At 35.1% G+C, this 16,230-nt stretch overlaps 1 protein-coding gene across 4 annotated transcripts in view; it reads right to left on the bottom strand.

The window, feature by feature from the left end:
• Positions 1-8,299: 8,299 nt before the first annotated feature.
• Positions 8,300-16,230, bottom strand: part of OSBPL8 (oxysterol binding protein like 8) — an 83,547-nt gene continuing 75,616 nt past the window's right edge. For 2 of the 4 annotated variants that reach the window (XM_087968018.1, XM_087968017.1), the window contains 2 exons: positions 15,854-15,956; positions 8,300-12,234 (listed from right to left, as the gene is read on the bottom strand). In XM_087968018.1, coding sequence (XP_087824144.1) covers positions 12,099-12,234; positions 15,854-15,956 — 239 coding nt within the window. In that variant the 3' untranslated portion in view covers positions 8,300-12,098. The remainder of the gene's footprint in view (positions 12,235-15,853; positions 15,957-16,230) is intronic. The other 2 variants (XM_087968020.1, XM_087968019.1) reach the window with 2 other exon arrangements.

Here is a 16,230-nt window from a genome sequence, read left to right on the forward strand (position 1 = left end):
TCTCCCCCTCTCATCTTTTTCTCCCTGTCTTTCTCTCATCTCTCTCATCTCTCTCACCTTCTTTCTCTCTTTCTCCCTCTTTCTCTCTCTTCTCTTTTTTCTCATCTCTCATCTATCTCTCATATCTCTTTATCTCTTTCTCCTTTTGTCCCTCCCTCCTCGCTCTCCCCTCTCATCTCTCTCTTAACTTTCTCTCTCTCTCTCATCTCTTTCTCCATCTCTGTCTCTCAACTTTCTCTCTCTCTCTCATCTCTTTCTCCATCTCTGTCTCTCATCTTTCTCTCTTTCTCATCTCTCTCTCATTTTCTCTCTCACCTCTCTCTCTCTCTCTCTCTCTCGTGTGTGTTCCCTCTTGAACCGTTCCCAAAAACAGGTGAGGGTTGTGTTTTTGTTGTTTTTGCTGACATTGTTCTTGCTTCTTCTTTGGGTGCTTTTTACCATATGATTTAAATCAAGAGTCATTTCAGGTTCCCAGATAAATGAAGCTCTTTACATAATGAACTAGACTGGTTGTCGGCAACCTGCAGCTCCAGAGCCGCATGCAGCTCTTTGGGCCCCCTGCTGTGGCTTCCTGTTGGCTGAACCCACCACTGGCGGCCTGCCCCTCACCCTCCCCTCCCAGTCATTCCTCGCCTGGCCTGAGAAGATAAGGACGACGGCGGCTGATGGAGACTCACTCCATATTCCAGAATGAGAGCAAAGCACCCCTCAACTTGTCTCTTCTTCTGGTCCTTGTTGGTGCTGCTCACACCTTGGTCGCTCAGGAAGACATGAGACTTTCCCTCTGCCCCAAGACACTGGTCTGGCCTGGCTGTGGCTGACGCTGCTGCTCTCATCACCTCCATGGCCTGCTCGCTTCTCTTACAGTGCCTTGCGCAGTACACTTATATTTAGCACGCTTCACAATGGAGATGGCATCCACTACTCCTCCTGGAGCCCATTATGACATGGAGCATTGGCTGCAGCTGGTCCGTTCCAGTGTCTTGGGGTGGAGAGAAAGTCGCATGTCTCCCTGAGCCGCCGAGGTGTGTGCAGCACCAGCAAGGGCCAGAGAAGAGGCAAGTAGAAGGGGCTTTGCTCCCACTCTGGAATATGGAGAGAGTCTCCATCTATCGCCGTCACCCATACCTTCTTAGGTGAGGAGTGACTGGAAGGGGAGGGCGAGGGGTGGAACCAGCCAGTGATGCATTCATCCAACAGGGGGCCCAAAGAGCCGCATGCAGCTCTGGAGCTGCAGGTTGCTGATACCTGATCTAGTTCATTACGTAACGTCCATTAATGAGGTGCATCTGTAACATTAAGCAGCAAGCATTCCATGAAGGAAATTTAAATCAAAGCATTTTTGTTAAAAGAAAATTGATAAATAAAAATAAGACTCTCACCTTATCTATTTTAAAACTTTCTTAAATCTTCTCTTTCTTAAAAAGTTTCTTGAATCTTTAAATCAGAGTTTGTCTTTTTGTTTATTTGTTTTTTTTTTAATTCTCTGCAAGGAATACTATGTTTGCTGCAAAGGAAATCTCTCTATATCTGTAAATTACTTACTTTCCAAAGTGATTAAAATAGGAAAATGGGAGGCTTAATAAGTCTATATATAAGACCACTGGCAGCTCAACTCCTGAAATGACTGCAAAACTCCTGTTTTTGCAGTTTATTACAAGGCACCACTGTCTGGAGTGCAAGTAGTTTATCTTATCATTTCCCTTTGATCCAGGAAGTTATGTCTGCCTGAATCTGCCTTTCAGCCGTCTTCTCCTTTGGAAACAACACGCTGCTAGAATTCCCAATTGAAAGCTCATTTTGGGGGAGGTTTAGAAATATATTTTGCACAAAATTAATGTTTATTTTTCTAAGTATATTATTTAGGTTTATTGTTGAGAATATAATAATGGGCAGGGAAAACACAGAATTCAGTATTTCAATTCACTATATTGTATTGTATTATCTCTACCAGGCAGCATTTTTTCTTTCTGTGATTTAATGCAATAATGTTTAGCTAAATGCTGCCTCATACATTAATTAAGCAATATAAAATCAGATGAGGCTGGATGATTTTACAGAAGCATTCCCCTGGAATTTGTTTTACTGATCCAATTATTAACATTTCAAAGCTCCTGATTTGCTTTTCGCTCCATAGGAATTTTCTCTGTATATTAATTATCTTGGTCACTGTGCACCTGCCTGTTCATCAGCTGGCGACAGTGGTGATGCTTCCTAAACTAGGAATGGAAAACATGTTTGCTGTTTCAAAAGGGTTTGTGAATCTGGCCTGCAGCATGTGCATTTGTGATGGCTCACTGAATCTGAGATTAGTATGAATATCATTTTCCAATGCATTGTGGCCATGTGTTTTTTCATCTTATAACTGAAGTGCAAATGACTGCTTTCCTCCCAGCCATTTAGATTGAAGTTTTTACAGTAAGATGTAATGAAAAGGCACTACTAACTCAGTGTTACACATTTTTGTGGGGAGGGGCTGATGATTTTTACTCATACAATCCTAAATAATTCAATAGAAATATATTGTATTGCTGATGGGAACTTGCCCCGTTTTTCTATTTTAACATATAGCTGCAAATGACAGTAGATCACCCCCAACCCCAGTGCCCTTGTATATATTTGTACTGAAGCTCCCAGATTGTTACTCAGAATGTGGCATAGGAATTGTGTCTGATTATAAACATCTGGTTGGAGAAAGGTGAAATTCAATGTAGCCTCAAACTTGGGGCCCTGTTTTTAGAGGGGAGGGAGGGAAGGAAGGAAGGAAGGAAGGAAGGAAGGAAGGAAGGAAGGAAGGAAGGAAAGAAGGAAAGAAGGAAAGAAGGAAAGAAGGAAAGAAGAAGGAAGGAATAATCTCAAAGTGCAGAAAAAAGTTTGCCTGTGTTTTACATACACTAAACCATAATGTGAATTTAACAACCCCTTTAAGGCAGGAGTGGGCAAATAATTTTCCCAAGGGCTGCAGGAGAAACTGGGATTATTGTGGAGGGCTGCCATTGTCCTGCCACCCATTGCACAGAAAACTTAATAATATTAAGACATAAAATGCCAACTCTGTAATACCTTAATAGTGGCTTCTATTATCTTTGCTGATAATTATCTAAGCCCTTTGTTGCTTTACTGATTAATATTTATTTTCCCAAATTGTCCATAAATAATGATTTATATTATATGGTAATATGTTAAGAAGCTGGACCCTGACCTACACATCAGCAATGGGCAATTGGGATCCCCAGCCACAGTATCCCCAACCCCACTTTTTTCATCCCTTAGTCTGTTTTATACTGACAGTGTTATCTTGATCTTCATAAAATAATGAAACCATGAATCTAACTAGTCAAATTGCATTGATCTAGGGATTGTAATACTTCAATACAAAGGGATTTTATCCTTTTGATCTTGCTTTATTTTCACATTATTGTGCTGCATGCATTCAGCTCATAAAACTGTATTATTTAGTGTTTTTGTTTTGTAAACAAGGAATCTGGGGCTTTGTTTTCATTCATTTTATACCAGTGACAGTAGGTTCAAGGGCAATTCTTTGTATTTCCAAAGGAATCTGAATGAAATAAAAACTGATGGGAGTGTTCCTTCTAAGTGCCTGTTTGTGCCAAATATTGTCATCACCGCTTGTTCTGAACTGCCTAGATTTCAAGAGCCAGGTTAACTATTCTAGCAAAGGTAAAGAAACAAATAGGCTGCATGAAAGAGAGCTGTGCATATTAATGACTCTGATACATTCAGGCAAGGGAAGAAAGACATAACTGATAGTTGATAGCAGAAAAAAGGTTACTTGCTAAGAATATTTGAAAATCAATTGAAAGATAGTTAATGGAAAGAAATTGCCTTTTTGAATAATTAAAAACAGAATGTCTCCACTTTCCAAAGAAAGGAATATATGGCATGTGAAAATGCAAAATGCTATACCAGAATATTTCAAAACTTCTTTTCAGTTTGCTTCTAAGGCATTTTATTTTTGAAGTCTAGAATCTCTCATCTTGTTAATCAGAGGCATTCACAGTAGTCAGTGTCTTGATCTTAGTTTTGTGGTTAATATAATATTGTTTTTCTACTTTAAGCAACTGAACAAAGTGTGAATACAAGGTACTAGCAAGATTGTATTGTTCTGTATTCTTCTGTAAGAATTGCAGGATTCCCTTTTATCAACAACAAAGAATGAATATAGTAGAGAGCTTCCAGATTGAGGAATCCTGCCCTTCCATTCAAAAGGCAGGTTATTTATATTCCCTTCTAACAAGTCAATCTGATAAAGGAAAAAAGGTGGAAGGGTGGAAAAACATGAGAAAATTACAAATGCAATATACTATTACTGCTATCTCATTAGCTTTGGATATTTTTAATTGAAGAAATGGTAGTGTACAATAAGTCTTTCAAAGACACTTCCTTGATCACCTTTCATTTTAAATAGAGAATGATTTTGCAGCCTTTCTTCAGGTGAATGAATATAGTGGCTGGGAATTGTGGAAGTTCTAGCCTCATCACATTTGGAGCACCCCAGATGAAGGTGAATATTAAGAAACTTTATAAACAGCCACTTTTGAATCAGATGGAAAGGGACAATTAATTATAAAATGGAAGCTACGAGATTAAGGTCTATTCTTGTCCTGATCTTTAGATTATAACCCCTCTGAAATAATTTTAAGACTATGAAGCCATGTAATGGCATTTAGAAACTGCTTCTTCACCGTTTTCTCTGTTGTTGATTTCTGAGAACTGAATTTCTGAGTTTACTGCATGTTTTGTGTTACTTTTTGACAGAATTATGGCTCCGGTACATACTTTTGAGTCCATGAAAAAATCGATGACAACAGCATGCATATCCCAGTGTTTCAGATACAAAGAGCAGACAGAATTGCAGAAACATCAGGTAAAAAGAAGGGAGGCAGCTTATGTTTATATATCAACAAAAGCTGGTCTCAGGATATAACTATAATATATAAATTCTGTGATGAAAACTTAGAGTCTTTATTTATCAACTGCAAACAATTTTATTCTCCACAAGAGTTCTCCTCATTTCTCCTAATTGCTGTGTATGTTCTTCCACAAGCTTGTGTAAACAACATATTACGAACTCTAGCTGACCAGATACCCATTTCAAATTATTTTAGGATATTTTAATAAAGCAAACTTCAGGAAAGAGCTTCCAAAATATTTTCAGCATGTCAATTGTCCCATTCGAGGCAAGAATATTTTAGACCATTGCTACACAACACTAAAAAATGCTTATTGGTCTTTACCACAAGCAGCTGTGGGATACTCTGATAATTGCATGATTCACCTTGTGCCTGCTTACAGACACTTAAAACCACGAAACCAACAATTAAATCAGTGAGGACTTGGACTGAGGAGGCAAAGCTGAAACTCCAGGCCTGCCTTGATTGCACTGATTGGAATATTTTCAAAGATACCTCTGCAGACTTAGATGAACTCACAAATACTGTAACATCATATGTCAGCTTCTGTGAAGACCTATGTGTATCGACAAGGAACCTGCGAATATATAGTAACAATAAACCTTGGTTCACAGCTAAACTTAAGCAGCTACATTGTTCCAAAGAGGAAGCCGATAGAAAAGGTGATAGAATGCTGTACAATCAGGCCAGAAACGTATTAACAAGGGAGATCAGAGCAGCAAAAAGAAGCTATTCTGAAAAGTTAAGGAATCAGTTCTCAACAAATGAACCAGCAACCATGTGGAAAACTCTTAAAAACATCACTGGCTTCAGCAAACCTCCTTCCCAGGCAGAAGGAAATCAACAACTAGCAGATGACCTGAATGTGTTTTACTGCAGGTTTCAAAAGAAACTACAGCCACCTATTTCCACAACCCACATCTCAAACACACCAACAACAGCCAAGCCTCCTACAACTGGCCCCAATCCATTGGGCTCACAACCTCTTGTGATCACAGAAAAAGAAGTGCAAGATCTATTACACAGACAGAAGCCAGGAAAAGTACCAGGGCCAGACAAGATAACTACTTCTTGCTTAAAAGTCTGTGCTGACCAATTGGCCCCCATCTTCACCCGAATCTTCAATAAATCACTGGAGATGTGCTATGTTCCGTCTTGCTTCAAACATTCTACTATCATCCCAGTGCCGAAGAAGCCCTCCATCAAGGAACTGAATGACTACAGACTAATTGCTCTAACATCTGTAGTTATGAAAACCTTTGAAAGGCTAATGCTGTCTCACCTGAAAACCATCATGGATCCACTGCTAGACCTGCCGCAATTTGCATTCCGAGCAAATAGATTGACAGATGATGATGTTAATATGACTCTGCACTACATCCTACATCTTGAATCTCCAAATACCTACGCAAGGGTCCTCTTTGTAGACTTTAGTTCAGCATTCAATAACATTATTCCAGACATTCTTCTAACAAACCTAAACCAGCTAGCGGTACCTGAACACACTTGTAAGTAGATCATAAGCTTCCTAATAGACAGGAAGCGGCAGGTGAAGTTATGCAGAATCACATCAGATACCTGTACAATAAGCACACACACACACCCCAAGGCTGTGTGCTTTCTCCACTTCTCTTCTTCCTATATACCAATGACTGCATCTCAAACAATCCATCTGTTAAACTATTGAACTTTGCAGATGATACAACAGTGATTGGTCTCATTTGAGACAATGATGAATCCACATACAAATGAGAGGTTGAACAACTAGCCTCATGATGCGACTGGAACAATCTGGAATAACACACTCAAAACCGTAGAAATGGTGGTAGACTTTAGGAGAAACCCTCCCATACTACCACTTCTTACAATACTAGAAACACAGTATCAACAGTAGAGACCTTCAAATTTCTAGATTCTATCATATCTCAAGACTTAAAATGGACACCTAACATCAAAAAAGTCATCAAAAAAGCACAACAAAGAATGTTTTCTCTGCACCAACTCAGAAAGCTCAAACTGCCCAAGGAGCTGCTGATACAGTTCTACAGAGGAATTATTGAGTCTCATCTGCACCTCTATAACTGTCTGGTTTGGTTCTGCAGCCCAACAAGACAGACACAGACTTCAGAGGATAATTAGATATGCAGAAAAAACAATTACTACCCACCTGCCTTTCATTGAGGATTTGTATACTGCACAAGTCAAAAAGAGAGCTGTGAAAATATTTATAGGCACCTCACATCCTGGACATAAATTATTTCAACTCCTACCCTCAAAACAACGCTATAGAGCACTGCACACTAGAACTAGACACAAAAAGTTTTTTCTCAAACACCATCACTCTGCTGAACAAATAATTCCCTCAATACTGTCAAAATTTACTAAGTCTGCATTATTACTATTAATCTTCTCATCGTTCCTATCACCCTTATGACTGTAACTTTATTGCTTGTACCCTTACAATTTATGCTGATTGTTTCCTAGTATGATTTGATTGCTTACTTCTACCCTATGCCTATCATTAAGTATTGTACCTTATGATTCTTGATGAATGTATCTTTTCTTTTTATGTACACTGAGATAATATGCACCAAAGACAAATTTTCCATGTGTCCAATCACACTTAGCCAATAAAGAATTATATTCTATTATCATAAGATCTCCCCCCTTGTGTTTATATGTGCACACACGCATGTAAGTGTCAAAACAGAACTGCCAATTTTGCCTAAGAAACTATATTCTTCTGGAATAGAAACATTGTCCACTATATAAAAGGATATTTTGCTTGTAGATGAGAATTATTGCAAGAGAGAATATAAGAATTAATACAACCATATATATAATACATATTTAAACTCTATTAATTTTTTAAAAAATGTAAACATTCTCTTGAATTGATTCTTGGCAATATGATGGAATTAGTTTTTTGTTGCTTTCTTTCTGGGTGTTGTTGGTTTTTAACTTCAAAATCTATCTTATATAACCCTGGAGTTTTCTGGTGTTGTTCTCTCCAATATCAATTGAATCTTGACTTTAGCTTTTTCCAAAATCAAAACAATCTGACTAGGTGATAGAAGATAGGAATTAATGTCTGGAAGGGCTGAGCATATTCAGATAGTGTTCAATCTATTTATCTACCAAGAGTCTCCAAACAGATCGGAATAACATGGTGTTGTGTTTCTTAAATAAGTCTGTTTCAGTCTTTCCAAAATGACCTCCTTTTATCAAATTCAATGATTATGCTAAACAGAAGCAGACTGTTTTTTTATTTATTTATTTTCATTACATTCCCTCCAGCAGTACTGCATTATCAAGAAATTGTACTTAAAGTTTTACAAGTAAAATTCAAACACAATGTACTATTATTGATTACAGCTTTTTATTCTATAATTGTACAAAACCACTGACCAGTGGTAGAACTTTAAATTTACAAATCTACTTCTAAACAAATTTTTAAACTCAGCTATATAATTACGCATGGAACACACAAATCTAGTCTGTTCAAAGGAATTAATTTCCTTCATCACACTGCATGCAGCATGATTTGCAAATAGAACAGTGCAATAATAACAATGATAATAATAATAATGGTATTTTACATGATGGGCAAAAATAGGAAACTTACAGAAATAGGAGTTTCCTACACACACACACACACACACACACACACATATATGTATATGTACATATATATGGTATTCAGCTTTGTTCGGGTATTTTCCCACGTCATTATAGTTGTGCTTTTAAAGTTGTAGCAATGTTTTGGCAGAATCCCATCTGCCATAATCAGGCTTCATGAATACCCACCAAAACTTAAGAAAACACACACACACACACATATATATATGTAAATGTTTTCACATTTTTTTGTTACATGTATTATATGCATTGGACTAAACACTGGTCCTTAATATACAATAGCTTATTTTCAGTTTAAAAATGTGTAGCAGTATAAAAATCGGAACAGAGTGTTAAAATAAAAAGAAGAGAATTAAAAATGAGAACAAGTTTATTCCAGAAACACGAACAAAAAAATGAAGATTTCAAGAAAAGTGGAAGGCTACTCATTTAAATAGCCAAGATTTACATCCATTATATAAGTGGATATTTATTCTAAACAAGGAAATACTAGAACAGGTCTTTTCCATTGAAACATTGTACATATTTTTATTTTCATCTTCAGTCATTTTGCTCAGAATCCACACGTTAAAACAATAAAATGAAGCTGGTTGTTAGTGGTTCAAATTTTATTATGGCTATTTTTTAGTAACAACAAACAACATTGCAGTTTCATTGTACAAGAATATGTACTCCAATATTGGGTCCTTCATAGTTATCAAAAGAAAAAAAATGATGTATTTTTCTGTAATTATACATCTTTTTATACTTTACCCAAATTAATATTGAAAGTAACTGATACCACAACATTTTTGAATAGATATGGTGCAACCTTGAAAATATACTTATATATACATACCTCATTGCTGTGCGAACTCCATCAAGGCACTGTTACAATACTCAAGTATCTGATCACCCACTCTTAAAAGGTGCCAAAAAATTGAGAACATCCATCAAGACAAGAAACAACAAAATGTTGAATAAAACAATTTTAACTCTTGTCCCATTTATTTAATATTGAGTTGGCAAGAAGATCTTCCTGAAGGCACAGGAGGGTAGTGAGCTGTAAAATCATTTGATATATTTTACAGATTGGTTGTCAAAAGCAACTTTTTCATGAAAAATGAGTATGTTGTACTCTTAAGTGATAACTAAAAGTTAAAAAGCAGCCAAACGTAGGATACAATAATTATATATTGCAAGTAGTCTACTTACTATTTTACACAACACATTTCATTGTAGTTATATTGATGATTACATGGCATATTGAAGGCTTATAGTGCATTTTTTTTAAAACAAACACACAAACAAGTCAACACACAATTCTGATTATTTTCTACTTTTAAGTACTAAACATTATGGGGAAACTACTGCCCTTAGATTTCTACAAACTGTCAGGTCACAGCTTCCTTATTACTATACACAGGAAAAAAATCTAAATGAAAGAATGTAGAATCGTATTCATAAAACTAAATATCATATAAACAATGTATTGACTGGGCTCATAACCAGACATATCATACAAAAATTAGTTAGGCAACAGATTCTTCAGTTCACACAAGGAACTTACTTGAAGATGCAACAAAAATGTTAAGCTTTTGAGCTGTGCTTGACACAGGAGTGCTTTAGACTCCGGTAATACAAACAATGTAACTGAAAATGCAACTGGTTTGGGAGTTTAGAAGGAATAGAAATGTTTAAAAGAAAGCATCTGAACAATAGTTCAGCAACAACTGAAGAAATATCAGCTGACATAAATGTGGTATTTATATTAGGAGACATTGTCAAAACAGTGAAAACCAAATAAATCCAACAGTTACGATCACTGAACATTTATGTACAGATAGGTAGTTGCTCCAAATGCATATAAATAAATATGTCAGAACATATGTATTTGCACTTTATTTGTGCTATTCTTTCATAAAACCATACATATAAGTGACTGCATTTCAATCAATTTATAAAGCATCTGAATTATGGCTGCATTCAACCAGTTTACTTCAATGGTAATACATTTCTCATTCTAAACTGTAGCACTTTTAAAACATAATAATTTAAGGCAGGCAGGAAACTGTAACTGTTGGTTACAGCTACCTTTTTCATGCTGATATTATCAGAAGATGTTGGGAAAGTAATTCCCAGGTGTTATAAAACTCCATTTTGAAGTATTCCAACATCTTTAAAACAGTTAGGTTTGGGATGGGAGTACTATAATCCTGAATTGACCAAATGTAAAGTATGTATCTCTAAATGAAAACTTCATATTTGTTATAAAATATATAAATCATGTAAGATATATGCTTCTTGCTACCCTGTAAATTGACTATAAGTCTTCAATAAATACTATATAAATATAAAAAAAACCAGAAAAGCAGGAGTAACGGTAGCTGTAATTTAATACATCTTTTTAAATTTAATGCAGCCCAATCCAGATTTGGTGAATTTGCTTACAGAGACTCAGTAAAACAGCTCAATATTTTAGCATAAAGAAAGTAAGGGTAAATGTGCTATATTCTGAGGCATTTGAAACCAAATATTTCTTAAACAAAAACTGAGTAGCAGATGAACCTTCCAGAGTCACTTATTCTTGGAACAAGAATGTTGCTACCCATTTTTTTTTTACAGTATCAATATTCAGATGCAGTTATGTTCAAATTGTGTAACCTGAAAGGACAAAACCAATGTTAACATACTTTTAAAATACAGATAGGATCTCAGAGGTCAATCATTAAGAATTTTATAATTAACTTAAAATAGCTTCCTTTTTTATTGCCTAAATAGTACACTTTCTATTCCTCTGCATCTCATTATTAGTATCCCTAAAGTTAAATAAACAGTAGCAGTCAATAAGAGTTTCAATTTGGGAAGAAAGGAATCAAAATACTGCTTTGGCACAAAAGTGGTTTACTTCTCTGGACAGCTGAAATGTTTCTTTCTCTCAAACTGACTAATACTATTAGCAAAGATCGACTATTACAACCTAAGGGAAAACCCCTCATTAACTATCCCTGAAAATTGATGCAGTTAATACAATGTTAATGATTAATAGCTCACATGTTCTTAATGACCATGAACAGGTGAGCAGTTTCATTTTTCTGCAATTATTGAATTTTCTGAATTAATATCCCTTGGCATTATTTTCATATTGAAGTAAGATTGATTAATCTTAGGAAGAAAAGTCTTAGGTCAAAATTTACTTCTTTTGCTAGCATGTCCAATAGGGATTGATTATAACAAAATAGGGTCCTCAAATTCCAAACTGGTATATTCTATATTGGTATTTATAATAGTTTATGACACCTTAGAACATGCAAGGCGGTTATCCAGCATTTGGAAGATGTGAAGAAGTACTGGCACATAAGCATTGTCCATGTCATCTGGCTAGGATGGAATAATACACTATTCCATATGAGCCCAATCTTTTGAGTCTGAATCTTCTGGGCCCTTGGATAATATTGCCTCATTTGAAGCCAAACCAAGCTTTAAAGATGGTCCCATGAAGACCGTAATAATTCCATTTCATAGATATTCTTCTGTCCAGATATTCTATTTGAATAAGTAATTGATTATAAGTTGCAGGAGAACCATCAGCAAAATGAAGACATAGTGCTTGAATTGAAAGAAGTTATTATCTGGCGTTGGCAAACTTGAAGTCATTCGTGTTCTTAATGCTGTAATATCCCTATTTTTAAAAAAAACAAATTTAGTTAAATCCAGAGATTACCAATTAAGCATCATAGACTCATAAAACATTTGAAAGAAATATATGGATCCCAAGTTTATCAACTTCTGAATTAAAATAGTACAAATCGTACAAATTATTCTAGCAAGGTATAAGACACGCTATATAATTGATATGGATATGTGTAAAGTAGGAAGAGGATGACAGGATAGTGGAAAATTGAAAGGAAGTTGTTGAAGCATTGCTCCTATACATTTCAAAAGGGTTGTGTAAAAAACAACAACTCCACACTGGACTGATTGCTTCTTTAGAAAGCTAGGCAGACCATTCCATCTTTTAATTGTAGCATTTACTACATTTTAAAAATATATTCATGCAATTCTTCTCTTCATATATTCAGCAATTTTTAAAACCACCTCTGAATTAATTTTTAACCCATGACTTATTTTTCTTCCAATTATTTATGTTTTACTATTGTACACATACTGTACAGTCACATATTTATTAAATATCACATGAATAGGTGATAGTGCATATCTTGACCTCAATTCCAAGTGACTTCAAAGGATTTCACATATAGGGGATCAAATTTTAACTATGTAATTCTATAAATATTAAATATATTAAAGGTAACATAAAAATAAATGTAGCCAATAAATTGCTATGGGCTTGCATTTCCTAAAAATCCACAAATTCATTAAATCCTTACCTATCAGCATCACAAGTATGAGGGTGTGATGAATGGGGATTCAATTCACTTATCAGAAAATCCAAATAAGCATTCTGGAAGGCTGCCTAGTCTGGATTCCAGAAATAACCCCCTATACTTCATATCACTTCAAGTATAGTCCATTCTGACTTTAGATCAGAAGCAAATTCAATTTTTTTTTTAAAAAAAATCTTTTCTCCCATTAGTTAACATGATAAATTTAAATATCTACACTGCTATCATTGTTTTTTCATTAGAGCATGATAAACATTTCAAGTACATTAAACCATTTTGAAGGGATGAAATATTCCAAATGTCAGAGAAGATACTGAATACTGATTCACAGTGTATTGAATAAAGACTTGACAAGCAAACCAATGGATTCTCCTGGGAAATGTGTATGTCAAAACAGCCAAGATAGCTTAGCAGCAGTGTGACAAAATCCCTGCTCCTTTCTACACGTCATAACATACAAATGAAGAAGAGCTTGAATCAAGACCCCCCACCCCAATTTTGTCTATTTTCATCCCTGATGTGGGCATTACTGCATACAGTATTTGATTGTTTAACAATCTTGTTATCTATTAATAGGATTATAGTGAAATTTAGATCATAGTGTATGTAGGTCACAGTACTACAAGATTATGGATAGTTCTTACAGGCTTCACAAACTATCTTACTGCTGTAATTATGTTTTATGTCTATTGTAAGTGTATTTAAAGAACCAAATTCATGCTGTTATTTATTATGGCAGTACAAAGCATTTGGATCTACTTCTGAAGCTAACAAAGCACCATCTTTGGCAGAAAAAGTACTCATTACAAGTTCAGCTTCAGGATATCATGTTTCCCACAAAGCTTCCGAATGTTTTATTAATCTGAAAGTTCAAAAGTTCAACTCTTAAATTTATATGGATATTAACTCTTACTAAAAAAAGGTATATGCATTTAGGAAAAATATGGATCTTTTTCTGTAGGTAGGCAAATGGTCATCTCATGTTCTGGCACTCCCATTTACTTAATAAATGGGAATCCCAGAACATCTCATTGTCTCATGAGAACCTACCATACAGCCATGAAGGACAGAATATGGCAAACAGACTGGTTCTAGGTCAGCAAAAGATTAAAACAAGCTGGCTATTCTCACTTTATTTATTCAGCTATATGTTGACTATATATTGGGGGAAGCTGCTGTTTATGAAGAAGATGACTATGGTTTTAAAATGTGAGGAAGAAAAATCAATAACCTGTGCTATGCTGATAACACTTCTGACAGCTGAAAATGCAAAAGATCTGCAAGATTTAATGATGAAAGTCAAGGAACATGATGAAAAAATGGGTTTAATGTTAAATAAAATTATAACGACAACAGGTACAGCAACCAGTCTTGTAAGTGACAGTAAAGATATTGAAGAATAGCTTCACTAGCAGTCAAGAAATATGATGTAGACTAACACTTGTAGAGTGGCAGTGAAGGACTTAGAAAAAGCTGGGATGTATCTTTGCCTATAAAGATCAGAATAATATAGACAATGATATTCTGTGATGCTTTATGGAAGCAACATTTGAATTTTGAAGAAACAGATAGTGTATTTTGAAATTTAATGTTGAAAAATAATTCTGTGAATTCCATGGTTAGCCAAATACCACAAACAAATGGATCATTAAACAAATAATCTATAATTTCTGAGGAACAAATGAGAAGGCTCAAAATATCATACTTTGGACACCTTATACAAAGGCCTATCTATCTTAAGAAGTCTATAATGCTAAGAAAAGTGGAAGAAAAGGGAAGACAATTAGCAGTAACATCAATGGACTCATTTAAGGCACGATCAAGTAAAAGGCAAGCTATGTTCCTTTGTGCTCTCTGAGCTTGATTGTTTTCTTGCAGATGTTTTATTACCCAACCAGGTAACATCATCAGTGTTCTCATCAATTTGGAAGAAAAACAAATTGATCTCAAAATATGACAGTGAAATCTACATAAAGGGGCCTTATTAGATGGTGAAAATACATTTGCATGAAATTAAACAAGAAGTAACCTGAAGTATTTGTGACATTATAGAGAATTAAGGGTAATAGAATAAAAGTGCTACAGAGTAAGGATCTTTAAGAAAAATAAAGATATGAACATATATCAACTGCATTTGAAGGTAAGTGTACCTACTACCTTATCCACCTATCTAAATCTTCTGTCCCTTTCATTTTGTTTTGCATTATACTGAATAATAAAGGGAAAATCTTGGAAAAGTCTTTGCTTTCACACCAAGATACTAATATTTATGTCCCTATATATTCTTTTATTAAAATGTTACCTTATTTTCTATTGATCTCTGATTTTCAGTAGTTTTGCATTTTGGAACTGAAAGGCATGATAGAAATATTTTAAGCAGTAACTTAAAAAAATATTATATTATGTGTACTTTAGTCAGCTCTTATAGTGATTAGGAGAATATAACTGCAGCATTATCTCTCAAGAGTTTCTTTAGTTATTTAGACATTTAAAGGTCAAGGTTTGCTCTAAATCCCCAGGTCTCAAAATCGGCATCTTTAGGTTTTTATGTACTTAGTTACATTTCCCCTTAATGCCCACAAGATTTCCTGCCCATCTGATTTTACTTTACTTAAATAAAAAGGAGGCAGCCATGCAGCAAAGCAATAGTGTCAAGCACAATCTCTGTTTTCAATATCTCTGGAGCCGATGTAGAATCCAGAGATGTATGCTTTCACTATAACAGGGTAGATGAGTGTAGCTTAGTGCTTTTTTTTGGATATGTGCCCAAAAGCTCCAACAGAAGTTATGCTGAGGTAATGAGAGAGCATTCTGGGAATTTAGAGAGTGCGGCATGGAGAAACATCAACAATCCTGTTATGGAATGTGATTTTAAAAAAAATACTGCAAACATACCTCCGAATATCTTCCTGTGTTAACTTTATAGATTCAATGGCACTTTGCAGTTCAGCAAGATCTACTGTTTTCTTTCGGATTCTTGTGTTATGTTTGAGTTGTGCTTCAGAAGTAATTCAAAATTAGTCAAACAGGTAAAATATATAAATCACATAGAAACCAGTATTTTAGTTTATCAGATATGAATTAAAACTCATTTTTTTTCTCATTTTAAAAATGATTTTACAAGCCAGGACAGAAAATATTAAATAAATTTAACATGGAAACCCAGTTTGGCGTAGTGATTAAAGGCACTGGGTTAGAAAACTGAGATTGAGAGTCTATTTCTGTCTTGGACATGAAGCTAGCTGGGTGATTTCAGCCAATCCATCTCTCTG

This window comes from Notechis scutatus, chromosome 6 (assembly GCF_049901735.1).
Source record: "Notechis scutatus isolate UNSWTSFEM ecotype Mainland chromosome 6, rNotScu1.2, whole genome shotgun sequence".
NCBI classification, from domain to species: domain Eukaryota; kingdom Metazoa; phylum Chordata; class Lepidosauria; order Squamata; family Elapidae; genus Notechis; species Notechis scutatus.